This window comes from Gekko japonicus, unplaced genomic scaffold (genome assembly GCF_001447785.1).
Source record: "Gekko japonicus isolate JY-2015 unplaced genomic scaffold, Gekko_japonicus_V1.1 scaffold471, whole genome shotgun sequence".
Classification (NCBI taxonomy): Eukaryota; Metazoa; Chordata; class Lepidosauria; order Squamata; family Gekkonidae; genus Gekko; species Gekko japonicus.
Window position 1 is genome coordinate 946,845 of NW_015161418.1, and position 23,659 is coordinate 970,503.

Genomic DNA, 23,659 nt, shown 5'->3' on the forward strand with positions numbered 1-23,659 from the left:
GGAGGGGCTATTCCGAAGGCGCCAACAGGAAGGGGAAAAAACTTCTTCCTGCCTCCCTATTGGCACGGTGGGAATAACCCATTCAGATGTCCTCCTTTCCTCAGAGGAGAAGGACCCTTCACGGTAAGTAACCAATGGTCGTTCCTGGGGCTGGCCAACTTCCTTGGCTTGGTCTAGGAGAAAAACTGTCTGTAGAATAGTTCCTAAATTTCGATGAACCATATGTAGTAGCCCTTTTTTAAGGTTGTGGGAGCAGTTCATGCAGGTTGTGGGAGGTTGTGGGAGCAGTTCATGCAGCATACCCGTCATGCAGACTAGGGTTGCCAAGTGCTTTCTTACCTGGAGCGGGGGACTCCCGGGTTGCGTCTGGAGTGTGCATGCGCACCGCACGCACGTCACCCAGGAGTGCCGATATGAAGCGGTGCACGCTGGGGGCAGGGCCACGACCATCCGAGGGAAAACCATAGAGTATTCCCTCGGATGACTGTGGCCCCGCCCCCAGCGTGCCCCGCGTCGTCATGTCACTTCCGGGTGACGTGCACGTCAGTGTGGGGTTCCAACTGGGGCCCGATCCGGCGGCGGTGGGAAACAGGCCTCTGGGGTGGGGTTTTCCCCGCCCCCCGGGGGGACTTGGCAAGCCTAATGCAGATTTCCTTCTGTTTCTTTTCTTGCTCATGCTTCACATTTTCTTCTCTATTACAATGTCCAGATCTTTCTTTGCAGTGCTGGTGGTACACAATGCAGGGAGGGCATGATTGAGTGTGTGATACTGTGTGAGATTTTTTATATATGTGAGAGAGATCTGTCTCCTTCATCTATGTATCTAGAGAGAGAGTTAGATGTTTATCTACTCTTGTATTGGAGCATTATAATTTAAAGGGAATTCTGCCAAATGAGTGAAATCTGTTGCTTGAAGTAAGATTTTTTTTCTTTATTTATCTCTTTCTTTTGCAGAGCTATAAGCTTTTGCATTGGAATTGGTGGCTTCATATCCAGTAGCTTGTCATTGCTGACAGTACGAGGCAAAGGCCAGACTCATCAGCTGCCTAAAAATAGCCACAGCTAATAGTAGCTCACAGTAGAGCCACAATCATATCTTTCTCCCTGAGGGGGGAACAGCCGAACTGCTGTTTTGTGCTTTTCTCCTGATTTCCATGAGAATTTAGGATGTTCATGCTTTTTGCAGAGATGATCTTTTAAATTCTGCGCTCAGAGCATATGTTGTTCTGTCTCATTGCCTAAAGAGGATACCGTCTGTTTCCCCGTTTTGGGATGATGAATCGGGGGTTTCCCTGATAATATGGACAGGATCATCTCTTGTCTTGCCTTTCCTAACAAGACTTTGAACTTAAAGTTATGTGATGCCTGCTTTAGAGCACAAGGCAAATGTTTTTTTCAGTCATTCCTTTGGGGCAAAGGGCTGATCCATGCATATATGTTCATCACTCAGAGTCTTAGCTGTGAGTTGCTGTCATGAAAATGAATGGTGCTTGGGTGATATCGAATGAAATGAACATTCAGTCTGTGAGGGTGGTTTCAGCCATGCAAGAGTTTCTTTGATGAGTGATGAGCAAGAAGATTCATTGGTTCTTCCTGTCACACACTGGCATGTATCAAGCCATTCTGAGACTTTGCAGAGTGGTATTGCCCCGTCCTGCTGCAGCCCGTTGAGCCCCCCCAAAATTTTGTTCCTAGGCGTCAGCAGACCATCAGTGTAGGGGGTAAAATGGGAGATCTGTGGAACTTAATGCTCTCTCTTCCAAAAAATGGAAATGGATACATGGTTGGATACATGTTTGAAAGACACATAAACAAATATGGTTCTGTGTAATGTTCAAAATAGAATAGCACTAAGGACACAATGCTCTCTTGTTTACAGAAGTTAATGTGAGAATTTGTTGATTTCAGAGTTTTTATAGTTGACAGTGGTTGGTTAATCTGGAATACTTGAGTTTGGTGCCTGTTATTACTGTTTTTCTGCCTGCTTCTTTTCTAGTATCTGCTGAATCCAACTGGTTATGGTATATGGGGCAATGAGTTTACTTTATTTACACCCCTTCTCTCTCCTCCATGGAGGATCAAAAAGCAGCTTGTATTGTTCCTCCCTTCCTCTGTTTTTACCCTCACAAAATCCCTGTGGGGTAGGTTAGACTGAGTGTCTGTGACTAGCCCAGAGTCACCCAGTAAGGTTCCCTGGCAGAACCCTGGGTCTCCCAGATCCTACTGTGACACTCTAGCTACTGTACCAGACTGGCTCTCCAATGGACTTCATGAGTATAGGAGACTGAGCTGAGCCATTCTGGTATAGTGGTTAAGTGCACGGACTCTAATCTGGGAGAACAGGGTTTGATTCCCCACTCCTCCACTTGCGCCTGGCTGGATGACCTTGGGCAAGCCTTAGTTCTGATAAGAGCTGTTCTTGAAAAAGAGCAGTTTCTGTCAAGAGCTCTGTCAGCCCCACCTACCTCACAGGGTGTCTGTTGTGGGGAGGGGAAGGGAAAGGAGTTTGTAAACTGCTCTGAGACACCTTTGGGTAGTGAAGTGCGGGGTATAAATCCAATTTCGTCTTCTTCTTCTAAACCAGAAACTCCCCTTGGTTCAACTCTTGCCTGAAGCCCCTGCTTTAGGCATGCAACCTCCAATTCTGGTGACCACCATAATGGGTTGGACCCAGTCTAAACTGGCAGTTTCTACTGATTCACCCTTCCCTCTTCAGACCCCCCCCCCATATCATCCATCAGGTTCCCCTCTACCCTAGAAGCAGCATTTTGTGAAGATCAGGGGGCTGCAGTGAGAGACAGGAGTGAGGATATTTCCATTCTGCCACTGGAAAATTTAGTCTGGCGCCAACCCATTGTATGTGAAACACTTTGAACAATGAAAGCCCTGCATGAATGCTAAGAACTATTATTTCTTACATTCTGATTATTGCATTGCAGTGTTCAGTTTGCATACAGTGGCATGAAATGGTCTACCTTGTTCCATGGCTCAGTGCTTGTTGTCTCCCCCTCTTGGCTTGTTTGGTTTTTTTAAAATTTAAATTTTGGCAGCATTAGATCCCCCAGATGTAGGGATACCAGGTCTCCCAATGTAGCAGGGGACTTCCTGGTAGCCCAACTTTTTGTCTGCCAGCACCTCGAGCACCAATAGGAGGAAATGAGGGGGGGATGGACCGCTGATGTCATTTCTGGTAAAGACTTTCAGATGCTCTAGCATTTACAAAAGCCATTGATGTTAAAAGCCAGTGGGGAGATCGGCAAGGGGGAAGGAAGCTTTATCGAGGAGGAAGATGCAGCACTTGAGGAAGGGAAGAAAGCAGTGGCAGGGAGACCGAAGGCAGGGGTTAGAGACAATGAGACAGCCACCACTGCAGCCTTGAGTCAGATGCTGAGTGTGGAGGATTGGAAGCACCTAAGAGCAGCAGAGATGGGTGAGGGGGGAACAGGAGGGCTGGAAGCAAAACACAAGAGCCACAGACCAGTTTGCTCAGAACCAGCAAAGACAGAGGTGGGAGTGTGGAGCTGGGAGGCACCGAGGGAAGAGTTTACTGGGTGCCCTACAGTACAGAAAAGGTAGGACTCAGGGGACATACCAACCCTAGTGTAAGTGCAAGGGAGTTGGAGAGAGAGGGTTTGGAGAAACTAGAGGGGATTGGGGGGGCAGAGGCAAGGGCTTCCAGAGGGCTGTAAGGAATTACAGTGGACTGAAGACAGACCTTGGGGCCAAAGCAGCACTGAGAATGGAGAGAGACTGGGACCTTGGTGGGAGGGTACAGAAGTGTAATGAGGGACCCGGGGGGTCAATACCTTGGTGTGTAAATACACTTAATAGTGTTACATGGCCAAGGAGGAGCAAGGAAGGGCCTTTGGTAGCATTGTGGCAACCTCTTGTTGTGGGAGACCACTGGTGATGCCCATTCCTTGTGCTGCTGTCTACTCCTTGGTCTCAAATTTCAAGCAGTGCCCAAAACTCAGTGAATCTGGAGACCTCCGAGGTATGGCATTAGAAATAACTGTTGGGGAGTATTCAGTATTAAATTTAGTTTTTGTCCATCTTGCATTTCTGCATTGTAATGAAATGACAGACACCAGATTTCTTAAACAAATAAAATCCTGTGCGAATGCACAAGTCAGCATATACGCATGGGCGAACTTGTACTTACCCACAGTCTTTCTGGAATGTCAGTGTAATGAACATCCTCATATTATATATATATTTGACTGCAAATATATAGCACATTCATAGTGATAACTGTAATGCATAATATTTCTTGGAAAATCAATGAGTCAGCCTCACTAAATATAAGACGAAAATGCTATGCCTCCCATTAGATTCTTAAAAATATAAATAAATGGCAGAGGAGCTGCTTTCTCATCCTTCCAGTATAGGCAGAGCTGCTTCATTAAGGAACTGTACAAGATAGCTTTTTCAGAGATAGTAAATAGCTGCTAGGCTTTTCAAATAAATTTGAATCTTACTATGCAGACTAAGGGGGCACACACTGAATAAATCATCAAAAGCAAATGTTCTTCTAGCTGTGTTTAAGAGAGAGTTGTTTTATTGATTTACATTTCTAAACGAAAATTGAATCCTGGGTTTGTTAAGGCTATGATTTCCTGTACAAGCCTCCTCCCCCATTTTTTAAAAAAGGGTTTTAGTGGAATTAAGATGCAAGTGAGATCATAGCCAGTCAGTCATAATGCCAGGCTCCTTTCCTTGCCAACTGACTGTCAATTCTGTTAGTAGAACTAGTACTTTGAATGAGAAGCTTATCTTCTCAGGGTAAAGTTTCATGGAATTTCTTGAAAACTGGATAGGTTATTTTCCCAATTATGAATCAAAATCCTATACAAAGAGCAAACTAAAAGTCAAGGTAAGCATTGTGGTACCGGCATCATTTCATAGGTTGTAAGCAGGGCTCTAGTCGGGGGGGAGCTCTCAGGTACGGAGCTCCGGAAGAGAACCTCTAGGGGGCGGGGCGGTCACGTGGTGAAGCCCCGCCCCCTTCTTTACCCCGCCCTCTGCTTCGATCCTCATTCCGTTTGGGAATGAGGATGAAGCAGGAGGGTAAGTAGCCGGGCCTTCTGACACACTTCCGGTGATGTCAGAGGGTGTGGCCTTCTGTCACTTCCGGTGATGTCAGGGGGCGTGGCATATGCAAATAAGTTATGCTAATGAGTTATGCTAATGAGCTCCGGCAGCTCTTTTTCTACAACAAGACCCCTGGTTGTAAGTAGCCCACGTTTATAAGAAGCAAACCTATGTGTATATATTTCAGATGTTTATATCAAATGCCTGTCTTTCACCTGAGCAATTCAGAACTCAAGGAAGGTAACAGAAATATAAAATGCAATAGAACTGTATAGCTTCACATTGATAAAAACCAATTAAACATTAAAACAACAAATATCAAATATTTTTGTATGCTGGGCTGGTTTACTTAATGTTGGATTTTGGTTAATACCTTTTAATGTTGTGTTTTTATTATTATTACTTTTATTTTGTAAGCCACCTCAGGCAAGTTCCTAGAGAGGAAGCATAAAATTTTTCTTAATTAACCAATTAAAAACTAAAAACATGAGAGCCGGTGCAGTGAAGTGGTTAGAGTGTCTTAACTAGGATCTTAAAGACCAGGTTCAAATCCCTACCCTGTCATGGACACTTGCTGGGTGACCTTGGGCCAATCTCACATGCTCTCAGCCTAATCTACCTAAAAATGGAGGTGAGCATAATGATGTGTAAGCCACTTAGGGTTGCCATTGGGGAGAAATGCAGGATATAAATGAAGTAAATACCGTAAATGGCTTGTGCTCCACCAGCAAAGTATTCAACCATTCCCCAGACTGTCTCAAAAGCCATTCTGGACAAATCTGTTTTCCATCTGCCCTTTCCCTCTGACCTCTTCCACAAGGCTTAGGCTATTCCACAGAATACCATCACATTGGGCTGTGCTGGGCTGTTATAAAATATACCTGAAGCAAAGGGGGAACTGACAGTAAACCTTGGTGGAAATCAATCCTTCCATGCAGGAAGAGCTCTTTCAACTCTTTGTGGCACTTTTATATCGTTAAACAGGAAGTGGTTACACGTTTTGTTTTCTGCTTGCTGAATGCACTCTGGCAGCTTAATGCACAGAATGGGGCCAGTCCGTCCACACACAGCATCTCAGTGCTTACAAGAATGCTTACGTGTCCTTCTCGGGGGATCTGGTTGGTAGAATGAGTCTTGCTGTACTTTTCTCTTGAATAATAAACAGTCTTATATTTATTTTGACTTAGCTCAAGACCTTCAGTCAGAGGAGCATAAGAATAAAAGGAATATACAATCGTGATGCACGCCAGTGTTGACTGGTGTTGTAAGAAGGCATTAAGTAATGCGATAGAAGAGTTATAGGTTGGAATCCTATGGAGGAACAGGGGGATTTACTTCTGAATAAACATGCAAAAGATTGAATTGTTGGTGTATGTCAGATAAACAAGTTGCAAATTACATGAACATTTGTGTTTATTTTTTATGCAAGAATATGTGAACCCATTTTTGTGGTCCTGGGGATAGGGGAGGGAGGAAGGGTAAAGGAGAAGAACAAAACACCAAAGACATGACTGGAGAGAACAACAGACCACAGCTTTATTGAGTTCAACCACAGGAGTATTGGTGCAGCATAGGAATGGATCCAGCACTGGGCAACCCACCTGCTGCCCAATAATACCCCATTCCCACAGCCCATATGCTCGGGGAGCAAACATAGAGTGGCAAGCCCCGAGATCCCCCAGGAGCACAAGCCACTGCATGGTTCTTTTACCACCTGGTAGTAAGAGCCAGCCAATAGCCAGCCAATAGCCAAGAGCCAGTATGCCACTGTATGTCCCCACCCATGACCCCCTAAAAGGATCCTCAGAACGGAGGAGGCGGACATGCAGGCATAGCCCCCCCATGGATCTGGGCCAATGCCCAAACTGCCACAAGAGCCGGTGAACAGTGCTGTTCCCACAAAAGATCCTATGACTGAAGGCAGCAAAGCAGCCCATCATGAATGTCATGAAGCCAAATGTCCTGACACCATTCTGAGAGATGAATTCCATTGGCCCTAAAGAGGACCATCTGCCTAAAGGTAATGTCCAGGTGCCGTATAATGAAGTCACCCACCACCTTGATGAGCCTTACTTCCACACTGCTGACTTTTCTCCTAGCCATGTCGACCATGTCTGGTAAGATGATTCCATGCCGTTCACCAGAAGAGACACATATTTTGAAGTCTGAAGATGAGCATGCATAGGACCGTAGCCATAGGTCCACAGCCATTGTGAGTTCCACCCATATTTGACAAGGAAGATAATTTTTGCCAAGCTGAAGGGTGATGGCATCAAGAGAATCCAGGTGGAAGACCTGGCAGGAGATGGTAGACAGAAGAGTATCTCAGACCATCCTGTTGTGTCCTATCCAAGTAACCTGGAGATGCTCTCAGGTCTCAAGGTGGTCCCCCACCTAAAGGAAGCTCCATAGACCCAGCCCAGTAATTTCAGCCCTACATGTGCTAAAAAGAAGAGATGCAAGAGATCTGGCTGAGCTGGGGACAGATGTAAGTCTTGTAAGAGGAGGCCCTCCAATGCCTGATGGTCTGTATGATGGCTGGGGGGACAGCATTCTCATAGCACTGTGGCAGAACCAATGTGGAAGGAGTGCACCCCATAATCTCCTGAGTGGAGACCCAGAGCATTGATGCTCACCTACATTACAGTGGTGAATTGAAACCCCATGAGGAAAGCCCCATCCACATGGATGAGGAGAGGACCAGGATCAGGGGACAGGGCAATGTAGACCTGCTGGTGTGGCTTGAAAGAGAATCTGTGAACCCCTGCCCCTGCTGGTCTGTTTTGGACCTGAGCAACATAAAGTGGGGCTCAGACTCCTGTATGAGGATATTCTGCAGCCCGAGAGCCAGCATGGAGTGTTCATGGCATGAAGCCAAGAGCAATTCAGTGCTGCTGGAGGCTCTGAAAAAGGCCAGTGTAAATGCTGCACAGAAGATGGTGATCTCAAACTCCCACCAGCAAACAGAAAGGAGCTGCTGCAGGAGCCCTCTGAGGACCTATATAGTAATGGGCTTCCGGGCATCTGATGCTGGAGGAGAGGCCTTCTTCCACCCCTCGACAGCACACCGTGCTACAAAAGAATCACAGGGGTTGGAAATATTGTGGTCTTGCTGTGAAACGATATCACCGACAAGTGGAGGCCCATGGTACTGGGTGCAAGGCTCTGTTATCTCGGGGGATGTTAGGCAATGCAGGACTGGGGCCTCTGAGGCTGGCCAGGTACCACATTCCTGTTGCTGCAGAAAAGGCCAAACATGTTGCATTGGCTCGAAAATAGGACTGCCAAGTAGAGGATGCAATGGACTCAGATAGTCTTGACAATGACTCGCTGCCAAGTGTCCACAACTCCTCTGGGAACAGGTCTGGTGGCAGTTTGTATTGGTGGCCAGATCCCAGCCCAGCGGGATGGCCAACTCTGGGCATACCAGAGGCCTTCCAGGTAAATACCCAAACCCAAGCTGCCTGCAGCATTGATGTAAAACTGCAAGGAATTGTCCAGGCCCAGCAGTGACTGCCAGATGGAAAACCCTGTTACATCTTTTTAGAAGATACCGAGCCACACCTGAAGGTCTGCCTTCATAACTCAGTTCTAATATGATGGTGCAGACATAACACCTTGGAGGTGGCCAAGGTGAGCCAGGCACAGAAGGTCTACCCAGGTGACACAGCCCTGCAGGCAGTTAAAGTGCCTGAGGAGCCCCTGAACCTCTCTCAGTGTGCACTTCTTGCTGGTGATGACCAGACAGAAGAGAACTTGCAGGGCTGCCCACTTGTTGTCTGGCAAGTGGGAGGTGCCCTGGACTGAATCAAGTAGGATTCCAGAACAGGTCAGCTGGGTAGAGGAGCATTCAATTTTGTCCTGGGCTAAAAGACCCCCCAATTAAGCAGGTGAGACCTGAAGGGCAGCTAGATGTGAGGTACAAGCGGGAATCCTTGTTGTGCCTCCAAAGGGGAAATTGTCCAGGTAACATGTGACATGTCAGGAATGAGTGCAATCCTTGACTGCCCATTTGAGAAATGTGCTAAGAAATGTGAAGGCTGTTCAGGCCACTGAACAGCCCAAGGGCATGGTCCTAGTGACATACCAATGGCTATCAAGTTTGAAGCCAAGCAGGCAATAATCCCCTGGGTGGACAGCTGACTGCACATTGCACCTGGCCATAAATATGCCTGGGCTGCAGGACTTAACTATGCACATGGCATGGTAAAGAAATGTACCTCATCAAGCAAAATCCTGGAGCTACTGCCTCATTGGTGGCAGAGCCCTTAGTGTAGGACAGGTGGCGAATCAGCTTGAACTCACTCAGGACCTTTTTGGGCAACCCCCAAAGGCAAAACCCTTTCCCTCGAAGCCAATACCCCCATATTTCCCTTTCTCTCCCCCTCCCCAGCCAATCCTCCCTTTTTTTTCCTTACCTTTGAGCTTGGCAGCTGTGGTGGCTGTGCCTGGGAGCTGCTTCAAGCCTGGAACAGTTCTTGATGGCAGCCAGGCCTGGAGCAGCTCCTGGCATCTGCTGTCACTGCGGCTGGGCCCAGAGCCTCTCCCAGAGTTCTATGCCACTGCAGCAGGGCCCAGAATTCTTCCCAGCATTCCTCACTGCTCAGGCTTGGAGCAGTTCCTGCCATTCCCTGCCGCCATGGTTGGGCCTGGAATGGCTCTACAGGAGCAGAAGCATCATCCATGCCCTCAAATGTAAGTTGTGTTGTACATATTAGATTCCATGTCAAAAATGAAGTCAAATGAGGAGGAAGATCTATGTTTTATTTCAATTAACAAGAAAACAGTTGGACCAAATAGTCCATCCAAAATTGACTACTTTCTTCTCAGCATATTCAGGGAACATGCTTCAATTAACAGGAAAACAATTGGACCAAATAACTAATCGAAAATTGACAACTTTCTTCTTTTTCTTCTTCATCATCTTCTTCTTCTTCTTGAACATATTCTGAGCATATTCAGGAAATACATGATATTTTATACATGGACTGACATCATTAAGAAAACAATATTCAAAAAGCATAATTGGTTACAAAAGACAGTGGTCATTTGAATAATAAGCCTCTGATTTGTCAGATGTAAATAAACATATATCTACATCAAATCTACGTAAAACCTAAGTGTTTACTTAACCTAATCTGAAATGATAATGGGCAAGGAATCTTTATACCCCAAACAAAAGTATTCATCATTAATACGAGACTAAAATCTTATCTGACCCAGACATTGCAAGGTTTTGCCCTTAAGAACTACAGAATCATGAACTTTGTACCTATTATGTTGTCTGTTAACAATATCAGACCTACAAGAGGAAAGCCTTCTATATAGCAGGCCTTTCTAACATCCCAATAAAATGTTATTTAAGAATAAATCTATAAAAACCAGAGAAATATGAATAATCAAAAAAGGGGGAAATCTTTATAGTCCCATCTCTACTACAGTTGTATTGTCTGTGCATGTGCAGACAATGCTTTTTATTTGGGGGTGGGACTTTAAACCCTCCAAAGTTTTTCTTTTTTCCTTTCAGATTTTTCTACAGACCCATGGAATCTCCTGAGTCTGTAAAAAAAAAAAACACCTGTTGGGGGAGAGTGTGCCCTCTGTTGAAATAAGTATCCGCACACAGAGGGGGCTGTTGAGAATTACATACAGATACCATGAAATATATACATTGCTGATTTACATACATTAATTTTGTGTGTGTATGTATGCATGCAATATCTAATATACACATTTTTTGTATGACACCCATCAATATTTTATGTTTGACGGTTATTTGTAAATTGTAAGAACCCAGAGAAATTTAAACTTTATTTGACTAGTTTGCGCCATCCAAACAACACTTTCCTGGGAGTAAGCCCTACTGAATAGATCTGAGTAAGGTTCTGACCCGCTTAGGGTTCTTTTATGTAGCTTGCACAAATATACTGCAAGTTTGAATGTTCGGCTAAAAGAACATCCGGCGTTCCAAGAGTTCATTTACCCTTACAGTTTACAAAGGGCAGCTTAATGGGCTGCTTTCCCCTTGCTGCATTAGCAACAGATAGATGGCTGGAACTACCTGAAATTGTGAGAGGCTAACTTTTAATTTTCTGCCTGCCTCTTCCACATTAGCACAACTGTGGGATGCAGCTGAGTTATAAATCTTTGTACTGCCAAAGCTTTGCTGGAGAACTAAGCAGAGCACAATTGCCTGTATTTGAATTTCTTATGGCTACCACATAAATGGGGGGATGAAAATTCGTATAAATAAATGATGGTGTGTTCAAAAGGTTCATGAAATTATATCTGGGTGTGTGTTGGAGATTTGTTTCTTGCATGTTTACTTTGCTAAGCGCCCACTCTTTTAATCCTTTGTTAATGAATGTGTAGTTTGCCAGCTTGGCAACCTCTTTACGTCCAACCAAGACACCATCCAAACAGACAAAGGGAAAATGATAATGCTCCATCTGACAAATAAAACCTTGTTCTGTTCCAATTAACTGAATGCCAGCTGTTGCTTAGTGTGTGCGAGTTATTTTTGGATGTTAGGGATTTATTTGGGGCTGATTAAAGCCGATTGAAAGCCATAGTTGTTTATCAGCTTCATAATTAAGTCTCGTTGTTTGTTCTGTTGATGATTAATGTTGCATTGTTTGGAAATGTGCGTGGTCTTGTAAAGCCATCTAGCTCTTTGCTCTAAAATTACATACTTCCCACTGATATGAATATTTGTGTAAGTGGCCCAAGAACTGGCTGAGGTCAGCTTTAGGAATCTGAATTTCAATTTCATTGACCACTTAGTGTTTATTTGATCATGGCCATGAATATATTTTTTCTTGTATTTCTAGTTAATTCTGGCTGGCCCTGTTCATGAATATTAATGTGCACACAGCTGATCTGTCTGCAAATGATCACATGCATAAACATGAAAACACTTTTAACTTACAATAATAAGCACTCTTGGATTTTGGTCCCAGCTCAACTTTACAATGCTAATGTTACTATTCCTTCTGCCTTTTTCTTACTCCTTTTGGCACCTGTTTTGATAATTTAACATTCCTTCTGGAAAAGGGAACCTATATTAACTGCTGCAGCTGCCTCAGAACGTCCTCTGGTGCACTGCTTGATGTTTACATACATGAACACGTTGTGATCATATAAATGATAGCTGCATTCTTGGTGAATAGGATACAGACTCTGGAGAGACCCACCAAAGACAAATTGAATATGAATCATATTTTAAAAAGTAGACAATAGGACTGCCGGCACTAACTTGGCAAATGCCACGAGATTCTGATAGTGATGCTTAGGGCAGGTAGAGTTTGGGGAGGATGTGATGTCATTTCTGGGTGATGCTCTAGGATTTTCTCTTTATGGTAAAGACTATAGAGACATGATGAAATTCCTAGAACATCGATGTTGTAACTGTTTTTTCTCCCACTTCTCAATTTTTCAAGGGTAGAGGATTAGGGCCAAGGATGGAGATATACACACTGTGAGCATGCAAATGGCAAACCTAGCAGACAGCCAGGTTGGTCCATAGCAAAATCTGAAAACAGAAGCCCTGTAATCCCTTTATTACAACTAGTCCTGCAGGATGCATTCCCCAATTAGCCAACAATCGGCTGGCCACCAAGAAGGCCGTCTACAGGAGGCCCCAAAACTGCCATGGCAGGGAACGTGGTCCCCTTACACCTCAGCACCTAGCCCTGTGGCCGCAAAGCGGCCTTTGGTAAGTCTGTGGCTTCCAATTCTGTCAATAGTGTTCATCTACTCTGATAAATATGTAGTTGGTAATCATACCCCTTCTTAAACATTGAGGGGGGGTTAATTGGTGGTGATGTCATGGGAAACTGAGGGTTGCATCCTAGCTCGCATGAAACTCACGGAGTGACCTTGGGTCTCTTACTCTTTCTCAACCTTTCCTACCTCTTAAGATTGTTGTGAGGATAAAATGGGGAAAGAAGAACCATGTACACCATCTTCTGCTCCTTGGAGGAAGGGCAGGGGGGGGGGAGTACATGATAGAGAGAATTTTATTTCATATGGTGAAACAATACTGCTATAATTTTAATAATTAGATTATTTGTTTACAATTTATTATCAATAGCCCTCTTTAAAAAACATCCTCATTTATACTGTTGACCCTTTTTGCGGGAGGAGGGTCTGTGTGAAAGTTTTATCTTTTGGTTTGTTTGTTTCAAAAGTTCATATTGTTCTCTCAGTGAGAGGTCTGCAAGGTATAAAACAGACAAACAACAGCGAAGGCTCCGTTAACACCACTATTTTCCTTTTCTGCAGCTACCATAGTACTGAATGAACTGAACTGGACAGGTGCACTCGATGATGTCTTCAAAAAGAACAGAGAAGAAGATCAAACATTGCTGTGGCAAGTTTTTGGCAGTGCGACTGGCCTTGCCAGGTATTACCCAGGTAATTGCAAAGTTGGCCACATAAATTGCTTCCAGTGCACTTCCATTCTTTCTTGACAAGTCCCATGAGAATCAAGAGCTTTTTTTGGTAGAGGGAGAATTATAAATGGCTCTCTTCCAATCATGAAGTTGACATTAGAATACAAAAAAGTGGTGGAGAAATTAGATCCCAAATATTTATTTAAGTTCTAGCTCATGACCAAAAAAAGAAAAATCTCTGGTGGTGATTTTTTTCTTTCTTTTTCTTTTGGCTTTTGTGTATAGGCAGCCATTTTCTCTGACAGTCATAAGTGCTGGAAATTAGGATGGCAGAGAGTGCTCCTCTCTAGCCCTGGAGAGCCACTACTAGGAGTGTAATAATGTTTAGTTAAATTAAGAAGAAGCTCCCCTGTTTCACTGGGAATGTTTACCTCTTATGAATGATCTTAGGTACCTCTGAAATTTATGGCTGTGCCACTGGAGTTCAAACTGATTAATACAGAGAGGGTTTTGGTCTCTTTTCTGCATGCATCTGCTCTGCTCTTTAGAGAATCTCATTACAGTATCACCATAATTAATTTACGTGGGTGTATATTATAATGTCTTTAGACCACTGGTAGACTGTTCATTTAATGTATTCTCATTTAGGTTGGTGCTTGATGTATCCTGTTAAGGAAAATTTTACCTTGTATCTCACTGTGATCATCTGCACAATGAGTATGCTCTACGCACTGTTTTAGTATCTAGTATGAATTTGAATTCTGAAACTATCAAATTGTATTTCAATTTCTAGTTCATGCAAAGAAAAGAAGTTAAATTTTGTGTGAAGATTCATAGACCAAAAAAAAGTGTTCAGTGTCCAGTGATTAAGGGGTGTGTGCACCTTCTAATACAGCTTATTCCCCTCTACCCTTTGCAGGTGTTTATCTAATAACATAATTAATTAATTAAAATATTTATATGGCTGTCTTTTTATTGAGGCGCCCTACTAGATCAGTTCAGGGGTCCATCCAGTTGAGCACCCTGTTTCACACAGTGTTTAAGCAGTTGTCCTAGAGGGCAACAAACTGGACCAAGAGATCGAGGTCTACCCTGATGTTGCCTCCTATCACTGGAATTCAGAATTTCACTATCCTCTGAACATTGCTGTTCTCCACATTCTCCCTATATTGACCCATGTGCCAGTTTAGTGTAGTGGTTAAGAGCGGCAAACTCTAATATGGAGAACCAGTGTGACCTTGTGTCAGTTACAAGTTGTTTCAGAGTTTTTCTATCACAAGCAGTTCTTGAAAGAGCTCTCTCAGCCCCACCTACCTCACAGGGTGTCTGTTGTGGGGAGGGGAAGGGAAGGAGATTGTAAACTGCTCTGAGACTCCAAGTGAAGGGCAGGGTATAAATACAATTCAATCTCTTCTCTTTTCTTCTTCTACAACTTCCTTGCACTTATTACCAACATATCTTATGTAGTGAAGGGCGGGGTATAAATCCAATCTCCTCCTCCTCCTCCTCCTTCTCTGAGAGAAGTTCTCTCAAGAGCAGTTTTCTCAGTGCTCTCTCAGCCCCACAGGGTTCTGTTGTGAGGAGAGGAAGGGAAGGTGATCGTAAGCTGCTCTGAGACTCCAAGTGAAGGGCAGGGTATCAATCCAATCCTATCTTTTCTCTTCTCCTTCTACAACTTCCTTGCACTTATTGCCAACATATCTTAAATTAGCAAAAAAAGCAAAACCCAAATATTATGACCCCAATTAATTGTGGGGATTAAATTATACTTATGCATAATAACAGGAGCTGCGGTGGCTCACATGGTTAAGACGCTGAACTGCAAACTGTGGAAGGTCGGTAGTTCAGCAGTTCAAGACCTGAGTGTGCCGCATGACGGAGTGAGCTCCCATCTCTAGTTCCAGCTCCTGCCAACCTAGCAGTTTGAAAGCAAGAAATTGCAGGTAGATAAATAGTTACCACTTCAGTGGGAAGGTAACAGCATTCTGTGCGCCTTGGTGTTTAGTCATGCCAGCCACATGACCACGGAAATGTCTCCGGACAGCGCTGGCTCTTCGGCTTTGAAACGGAGATGAGCACCGCAACCCTAGAGTCGGATTCGACTGGCTTTCGAGCAAGAGAACCTTTACCTTTACTTTACCTTTATGCATAATAATAACCATAAGTTTATATAATTTTCAAGCAGAATTTGAACTTTATTGAAATCTAGCTTGAAATATTCCGGGGGGGGGGGGGCATATCTCAGAACACAGTTAGGCCTGATCATTGGTCAAAAATACTTCCTTTCCTCATATTGGATATCCTTCAAACCCCTAAACTGCTTGAGGCTAGAGTATGTACAGATTGTCTGCACATAGCCTTTAGGAGGGTGCGTACAAAATCTGCTCTGTAGCATGAATTGCTTGTGTGTTCTATACTTTTCATTCTCTCCCCCAAACAATGATCTGTTTCCATTAAAAATGGCTAAAATATGGCATATCCCATAATCAGATCTAATACTTCCCCCCCTCCATCAAGTCGCAGCTGATTTAGGGTAACCGTGTGGGGTTTTCAAGGCAAGAGGCATCCAGAGGTGGTTTGCCATTGCCTGCCTCCATGTTGCCACCTTGGTATTCCTTGGTGGATTCCCATCCAAGTACAGACCAGGGCCGACCCTGTTAGCTTCCAAGGTCTGACGAGATCTGGCTAGCCTGCTACAGATTAAACAGCCATTGAGGGGTAGTGATGACATAGTTTATTCCGTGGTCGTAGTGTTGAGGGAAGAGGATTTCACATTTCCTGTGGAGAAATTTGCTTCCCTTCAGAGAAGCTCTTGGTTACACCAGGGGAGAAAGACAGATATCCATATTGGGCATGCTTGCTTCTCTTTACCCCTCTCATGGCTAAAAGCTACTCTGAAAGACATTTTCTGTTGGAGAAATGGCGGAACCACTCCACTCCCACCCAGTGCTTCAAAATCCGCCCCCCCCCCCCCGTCTTCTTTTTAACATTGAGGAGAAGGTTGACATACACTGCCAGATCTTCCATGGAATGTGTTTACTTGGGCTGTAATCATTTGCTGCTAGAATGGTTTCAAAGGGCTGGTAGCTCTTATGTCAAAGGAGCTCCATGCTTGCGTCTCTCCCAGGGCTGCTTCCTGCCATTCCAGTGATACAGGAAGGAGGAATTGCATGGGAAGACAGGGACCATGTGGGGTGAACCATGCCAGTTATTCGCTGTGATGCTTCCCACTGGAACAAACAAGAGCCTTGTGTAACCTTAAAACCAGATACTCTCCCCTCCCCAGCACAGACCACAAAAATGTGTGCTAAAAGAAAAGTGTGTTTAAAGTACAGAAGAAAGAGTCATGTTTGTTTTTTCCACACACATCTGCTGTTCTTCTAACACAAGAGCCAGCCCAAGACTATGCTTGATCTCATCTCGTTTCTTCAGGCCTGATTCTCCTCATTTTTTCCCCACATTCAGCTTTTTGGTAAGGGTTGAGATTTTTAAATACAGCAGTCACATATGTGTAAGGGTGAAATAAAGTAATGCAACACAGGGTGGGGAGGGGAATGTGAGTGGATTCCTAGTTCTGTGCCATAAAAAAGATGACTAACATGTTTTAGACTAAAGAAATGAAATGGACAAGAACATTTTAATGACATTTCCCCCCAGCAGTTCCAATGTTCCTGCTTCTTCAAAGTCTTTCTCATTCAGTGATTTGACCTCACATGCCTAATATATGCAGTGTCCCTTAGCAACGGTATACTCTTAAGAATAGGGCTGTGGGCTTCTTCCCTTGTTTAATAATTGGGTGTCAAAGCTGTAAAATGCTCATGTATATCCTACAGCTTTTTATTTGTTTTGTCTCATTTAAATTTATTATCTCTTTTTCTTGGTTAAAAGAATATATATTCACAGGGACTCCTGGTGGAAACCTAAGCAGTCTACTCACAAATCCCATTTAGGTTTATTGAATGGGACTTACTCACAGGAAAGTGTTCTAAGGATCGCACTTTTAGAAGTACTAAAGACACAAGCTGGGGGATCAGAAGGAAATAATGGGAAACAGTTTAGAAAGTCTACCGCCATCCTGCAACATCTTCCCCTCCAGGATTTCATAGAGTCTCAGTGCTAATTTCTCCTCTACTTTCTCCCTCTTTGAACAAGCACTTGACTGTTTCAGCATGGCATACTTCCTGGAGCACATTCTGTCCTAACCAGGCTTTTATGTTATTTTGGCTAACATGGGACAACTAATTTTTTTCTCTTGTGTTTATAGGGAGTCCTTAAGTAGGTAAGGCCACACCCCCCTTGGCTGTGTGGCCCTATGGTTTGACTCTCATACACAATGATACAGGGCAGTTTACTGTAGACAGTACGAGCTTGGGGGAAGGGGGGGCAGAATGTAATTGCAGGAGGGAAATAAACAGTCTGGGAATCCCAGCCCTCAAAATCTCCCCCTTTAGGATTCTGTGTGTTTTCAAGCCAATTTTGCCTCTCTTCCTTTTTTCCTTTAACTGTCTGTGCAGTGCTCTCAACACTGTGTCATTTTTAGAACATATATTTTGTCTCAGTTTGGTGTAGTGGTTAAGTGCGCAGACTCTACTCTGGGAGAACCGGGTTTGATTCCCCATTCCTCCACTTGCACCTGGCTGGATGAACTTGGGCAAGCCATAGCTCTGATAAGAGCTGTTCTTGAAAAAGAGCAGTTTCTGTCAGAGCTCTCTCAGCCCCACCTACCTCACAGGGTGTCTGTTGTGGGGAGGGGAAGGGAAAGGAGTTTGTAAGCCACTCTGAGACACCTTTGGGTAGTGAAGGGCGGGATATAAATCCAATCTCTTCTTCTTCGTCTGTATCAGGCTTTTTTTTTTTTTGGCTTGCTTTTTGATAATTTACAGAGTCATATTGTTCTCATTTATAGTGTATATACTCGGAGTTTCTACCATGTCCATGGGTAGCCCTATTGAGCATTTTTCATCATCCAGGCAGGGGACATAAAGTACTAGATTTAGTGATTATGAAAATACTTAAATCCAACATTTAATTTAAAATATTTACAAGTCAAAACACAAACCGCAGCAGTACAACTACTACACATCGATGGAAACCTATGCAAAAAATTACCTCATGTATTTTGTGTGGGTGGGGAAAGTCTTTTTAAAAAAATGTCTACAGAATCAAACAAGGGAAGTTGTTAAAAGGACCGGGGATGCAAAAGACCTGTTACCTGAGATCCTGGGAGAACCGCTACCAGTTTGAGTAGACAATACTAACCTTGATAGGCCAATGGTCTGATTCAGTATGAGGCAGCTTCAGTTTTGCATCACTGCCGATATTTTCTCATTTTACTGTCAGTGTAGCTAGATAAATACACATGGATATGTGTGCAGTGATGCAAAAATTTGGTCCCTGGGTAATTTTTCTTGTTCACAGGGTGTCTGTAATAGATGCACACAAGTAATGAATTTTGTTTTATTATACTTATTTATTTATTTAAAACATATTACTGTGCTGCCTTTCTACCCAGTTCAAGGTCCCCAAGGTGGCAAACACTGAAACATTGAAGCATTTCAGCCATGAAAAGCATTTAAAATTCAAATATATATACAATTTCAAATAAATTAAAACATCACACACAGACAAATAAATACATAAAAACACAGAAACATAGAGGAGAACTAATAAGAATTAGTGAGGGAATACCAAACCAAACAGAAATGCCTTTACCCATTGGTGGAAGGCAATGATAGACAAACAGATCTCTCTGGTGAGAAAGTCCCAAAGTTTCAGTGCTGTGACTAAGAAGACCCTCTTGGGTTGCCACCTGCCTAGCCTCAGATGGTGGTGGCATCCAAAGCAGGGCCTCTGAAGAGGGGTCAGGTAGGTTAATATGGGAATAGGTGGCCCTTCGGTCATGCTGTATTTTGGGTGGAAGTGTGGATTCATATACAACAAGTACATTTTCAATTTTGTTGTGTATTTGCTTATGTGTTATGCTATGTAACCTACACCGGAGCTTCAGGCACAAGCTCCATTGACTCTCAGGTATTCGAAACCCTGCAGTCGGATTGATCGCTGTTGCGTAACAGACCAATCCGGAAAGACTCTGAACTTCGGTGGGAATGAATCCCATTGGTTCTAAGCTCTCAATTGTAATTGGTCATTACTGTGCTAGGTGGTGTGGTTTTCCCTGGTTCACAATGTATAAAGCTGCATCGTTCTTGAGTGTTGTTGCTGTGTTGCTGTGTTCTGAGCTGAATAAAGAAATCACTGTTTTGGAAACGCTGCCTCAGTCTCAATATATAACAAGTTTAGCTGTCAAATACCAGACAACAAAGCTTTTGGGAAAAGTGACACTAAATTCAGCCCCACTATGTATATTTCATGCTATGTCAACAGCAGGCTTTACCCATAGTTCCCCACAGGACATAGTTTTTTGTTATCCCTAGACATCATTTTTTTCATGCTTAAGCTACATCCTTTCATCATAGTGTGTTGGACTGAAGTCCTTTACATAATTTTCAGTCAGACTTGTGCGGGGAGCACAAACAGAGGTTTGGCCTTATTCCTCATCTTGCATACTGTAGGATAGAAGTAGAGAACCTGTCAAGAACAGATTGTGCTCATACATAACACACTATGTATCCTGTGGTTATGATCAGACAAAAAGATTAAACAGAGGATTGAGGACAAAGAATGCCAAAATGATATTGCTAGCCTACAAAATGTGTATGTGTGGTCAAACGTTCAAAATTGTGAAGCTGGCAGCCTATCTAACATCTTTTGAAATAAATAGATTCAGAAGGGCGTTTACCATGGCAAGGTGTTTGGCCCCTCCCTTCTGCAGTACTGGAAGGTAGATATAAAAAATCCTCCCTGCTGCTGCAGATCTGCCTCCTGACATGTTTCTTGTGCGTGTATAGAATCATAGTAGAACACAAATATCTTCTTTGTGATCTCTGTGCATCACACCTCTGGGATATAGTGCGCTTGCACCGACCCCGATCGGTATAATGGAAAGCAAAACGGATTTTCGTGCCCGCTCCCCAGTCACATGCCGGGCTTCACTACGCATGACTAGGGGTGGGGCATCACGATCCTCTTCTGACTGCCGCGCTGGTATGATCTTCTCCGTCTTGGTTGGTAGCAATTTTGGCCTTTGGCCCCCTTTCTCATTTTTCTGTAGTTAGTTAGGAAAGTAGTTTATAGTTAGTGTTTCTTTGGATTTATCTCTGCTCTGGCGGAGATCTTTTCCCCTCCCTACGGCCTATGGCCAAACAGTGGGGTTTCTTTCAACGGTGCTGGAAGTGCAGTAGCAAAATCACCCTCCCGACAGACACTCACTTTGCCTTTTGTGCCTGGGGGAATCACACCGAGTGGACTCTTGCGCCCACTGTTCCAAATTCTCCAAGCAGACAAGGAAGAATCAGGCAGCTAGACTCCGAGTCATGCTGTTGGAACTCACGCTCTCTCCAATGGCATCATCGCAGGACTCTTCTGGCCATGCCTCCATGTCGACGCCTGCATTGGAGTTGACAGCCGTTCTGTCTTCAACATCGGCTCAAGTCGATGCTGACTGATCTGTGCTGAAACGCTCGATCCCGGCATCACAGTCCGAAGCCTATACTTCTTCAAAAAAACATAAGGAGGGCAAGGATGATCGGCCTATCAAGCGTAAGAAGCACAAGAAAGGCTCTCTAGGCAAAATTCTGTGGACTCCTCACCAAGCTGAGGTAGCGACGTCGTCCAGAGCCGCTTCGCTTGATTTACTTGGCTGTGGGCAGCTACAAGGTGCATCTAAGTCACCTTCGCTTTGCCCCACCCAGTCTGCTGATTCCAATCAGGACATGGACTTGACCCAGGTTCCTCGCTCCCCCTGTGTCGAGAGCCTGCATCTAGAGCAAGGGGCGAATGCTGTTCCCCCTCCGCTGCTGTTCGGCCCCGATGATCGGGATCAACCTGCGGGATTCTTCCAGCCCCCTCTTACCTGGGACCAGCGCTAGTGGCAGTACTTGTATGGGGCTTATCCCTTCATGGGAGTGATGCTGTGGCTTCCCCCGTGCCCTCCTTCAGACTGGGACCACCACTCTTCTTCCTCCTGGCTCTCTTGGTATCGAGACCCTCCCCTGGCACCAGAGTTTATTGAACTTCGCCCGTCGCAACAGAGCACTAAGTGTTCTGCTCCACAGGCATTGGCATTGAAAAAAACTCAAGGAACCGGAGCCAGTGCTGTCAACACTAATCCTCCAAATGTCATTTTCTGAACCTTCGGACTGTTCCAGTTCCTCCGATTCCTCTCAGTCGGGTTCGGAGAGTCTGTGCCCTCCAAATGAGGCTTCCCCTCTGCAGCAAGTGGGAGATGATCTTCCAGTTTCTCCATCGGAGGACATTGTCTTATGGGGACTTCGTTAAGCAAATGGCCAACAGCCTAGCCTTGCCTACAGTTCAACCGCCACCGGCAGTTACAGACTCGGTTTTTGATATTGTCCAGATGGACACCTCGATGGCAGTCACCCTCCCCATGACTTCGATCTTGTTACAGACCGCCAAGGCTCCCTGGGCTCATCCTTCATCCATCCCTATTTCCAGCAAACGGATGGAGCATATGTACAAGGTGCAAGAGACGGGAGCAGAGTTCCTTTTCATCGACCGGAAACCGAATTCTGTTGTGGTGACTTCTGCTAAAGGCAAACACAGCCATTCTTCGCCTTCCGATAGGGAAGGTAGGAAACTTCGGCAGAAAGTTCTACACAGCCAGTGCGATGGGCATCAAAACCTCCAATTATGCTGCCTGTATGGGCCGATACCAGTATGCCTTATGGGAGCAGATGTCAGAGTTTATCGCTGCTCTCCCGGATGATATCAATCTCCAAGCCAGATGTATCCAGAAGGAAGGCATGCTTCTGGCGAAACACCAACTCGATGCTTCCATCCCCGACATCTGACAGAGAACGTCAGCTCCATTCGTTGGATGTTAAAAGGGCTTTGCTCTTTTATCTGAATAGAACTCAGCCCTTTCGAAAGTCACCGGCCCTGTTTGTTTCTTATGCTTCACCTACCCAAGGGAAGAAGCTATCGTCCCAACGTCTATCCAAATGGATTGTGGAAACTATTAAGCTTTGCTACTCTTTGGTGAAGCAGCCGCTCCTGGGTCCGCAAAATGGACATTCCATCCGGGCACTGGCTACATCCACAGCCTTCCTACGAGGTGCGTCGCTTGAGGATATCTGCAATGCTGCCACTTGGGCTACTCCTCACATGTTTGTGAAGCACTATGCCCTCGATGTACGTCTTCATCAGCATTCCATAGTTGGTCGAGCGGTGTTGCAGGCGGTGCAGATCTAGAACCTTCAGCTCCCTCCTCCAGGTAGGTGGGTACTGCTTGCTAGTCTCCCAGAAGTGTGATGCACAGAGACCACGAAGAAGATAAACATGTTGCTTACCTGTAACTGATTATCTTCGAGTGGTCATCTGTGCATTCACACCACCTGCCCTCCTTCCCCTCTGCTTTTGGTCCTCTCCTTTCTTTAGAGACTGAGGGCAGCTATCAGGAGGAACCGGCGGGATCGTCGTGCCCCTCCCCTAGTCATGCGCAGTGGAGCTCGGCATGTGACTGGGGAGTGGGCACGAAAATCCCTTTTGCTTTCCATTATACTGATCAGGGTCGGTGCACAGACGACCACTCAAAGATCATCAGTTTCAGGTAGACAACCTGTTTTTCTTGCAATCACCTGACAGGGAGCTGTTTGGAGGAGGGAGAAACTTGACTTCAAGGATCCTGAAAGTTTTATAATTCTCCTCTATTTTTTATTTGTTTTGCAAAATAAAGGAAAACCTCATTGCTTTAATCTGTCCACATAGCTTAGGCGTTATGAAAAGGAGTCAATTTTCTTTTACACTGCAGGTATAAGAGTGTTTTGTTTTGCAAAGATTCATTGTGGTTTGAATTTTTTTTAATTAATCCACTCATGAGACTTCTTCTTTTAATGGATTCCATGATTTCTATTGTTTTCTTTTATGTGCATATTCTTAAATTTGCCATTTCTTCCTGGTAGTAAGAGCTAGCAGTCAACAAGCCAGATTAATTCCACTGGAAACTTTAAGAAAGTGCCATATTGCAATCTCAGCTCCATAGGTGGGCTGAGAAAGAGGAAGTAATAAATAAAATGTAGAGCACTGTGCACATTCCT

At 44.4% G+C, this 23,659-nt stretch overlaps 1 protein-coding gene across 1 annotated transcript in view; it reads left to right on the forward strand.

The window, feature by feature from the left end:
- Positions 1-23,659, forward strand: part of CACNA2D1 (calcium channel, voltage-dependent, alpha 2/delta subunit 1) — a gene marked incomplete at its 3' end in the record, with an annotated part of 640,713 nt that overhangs the window by 492,940 nt on the left and 124,114 nt on the right. Inside the window, exon 7 of the mRNA XM_015428057.1 lies at positions 13,375-13,506. Within this exon, the coding sequence (XP_015283543.1) occupies positions 13,375-13,506 (132 nt within the window). The remainder of the gene's footprint in view (positions 1-13,374; positions 13,507-23,659) is intronic.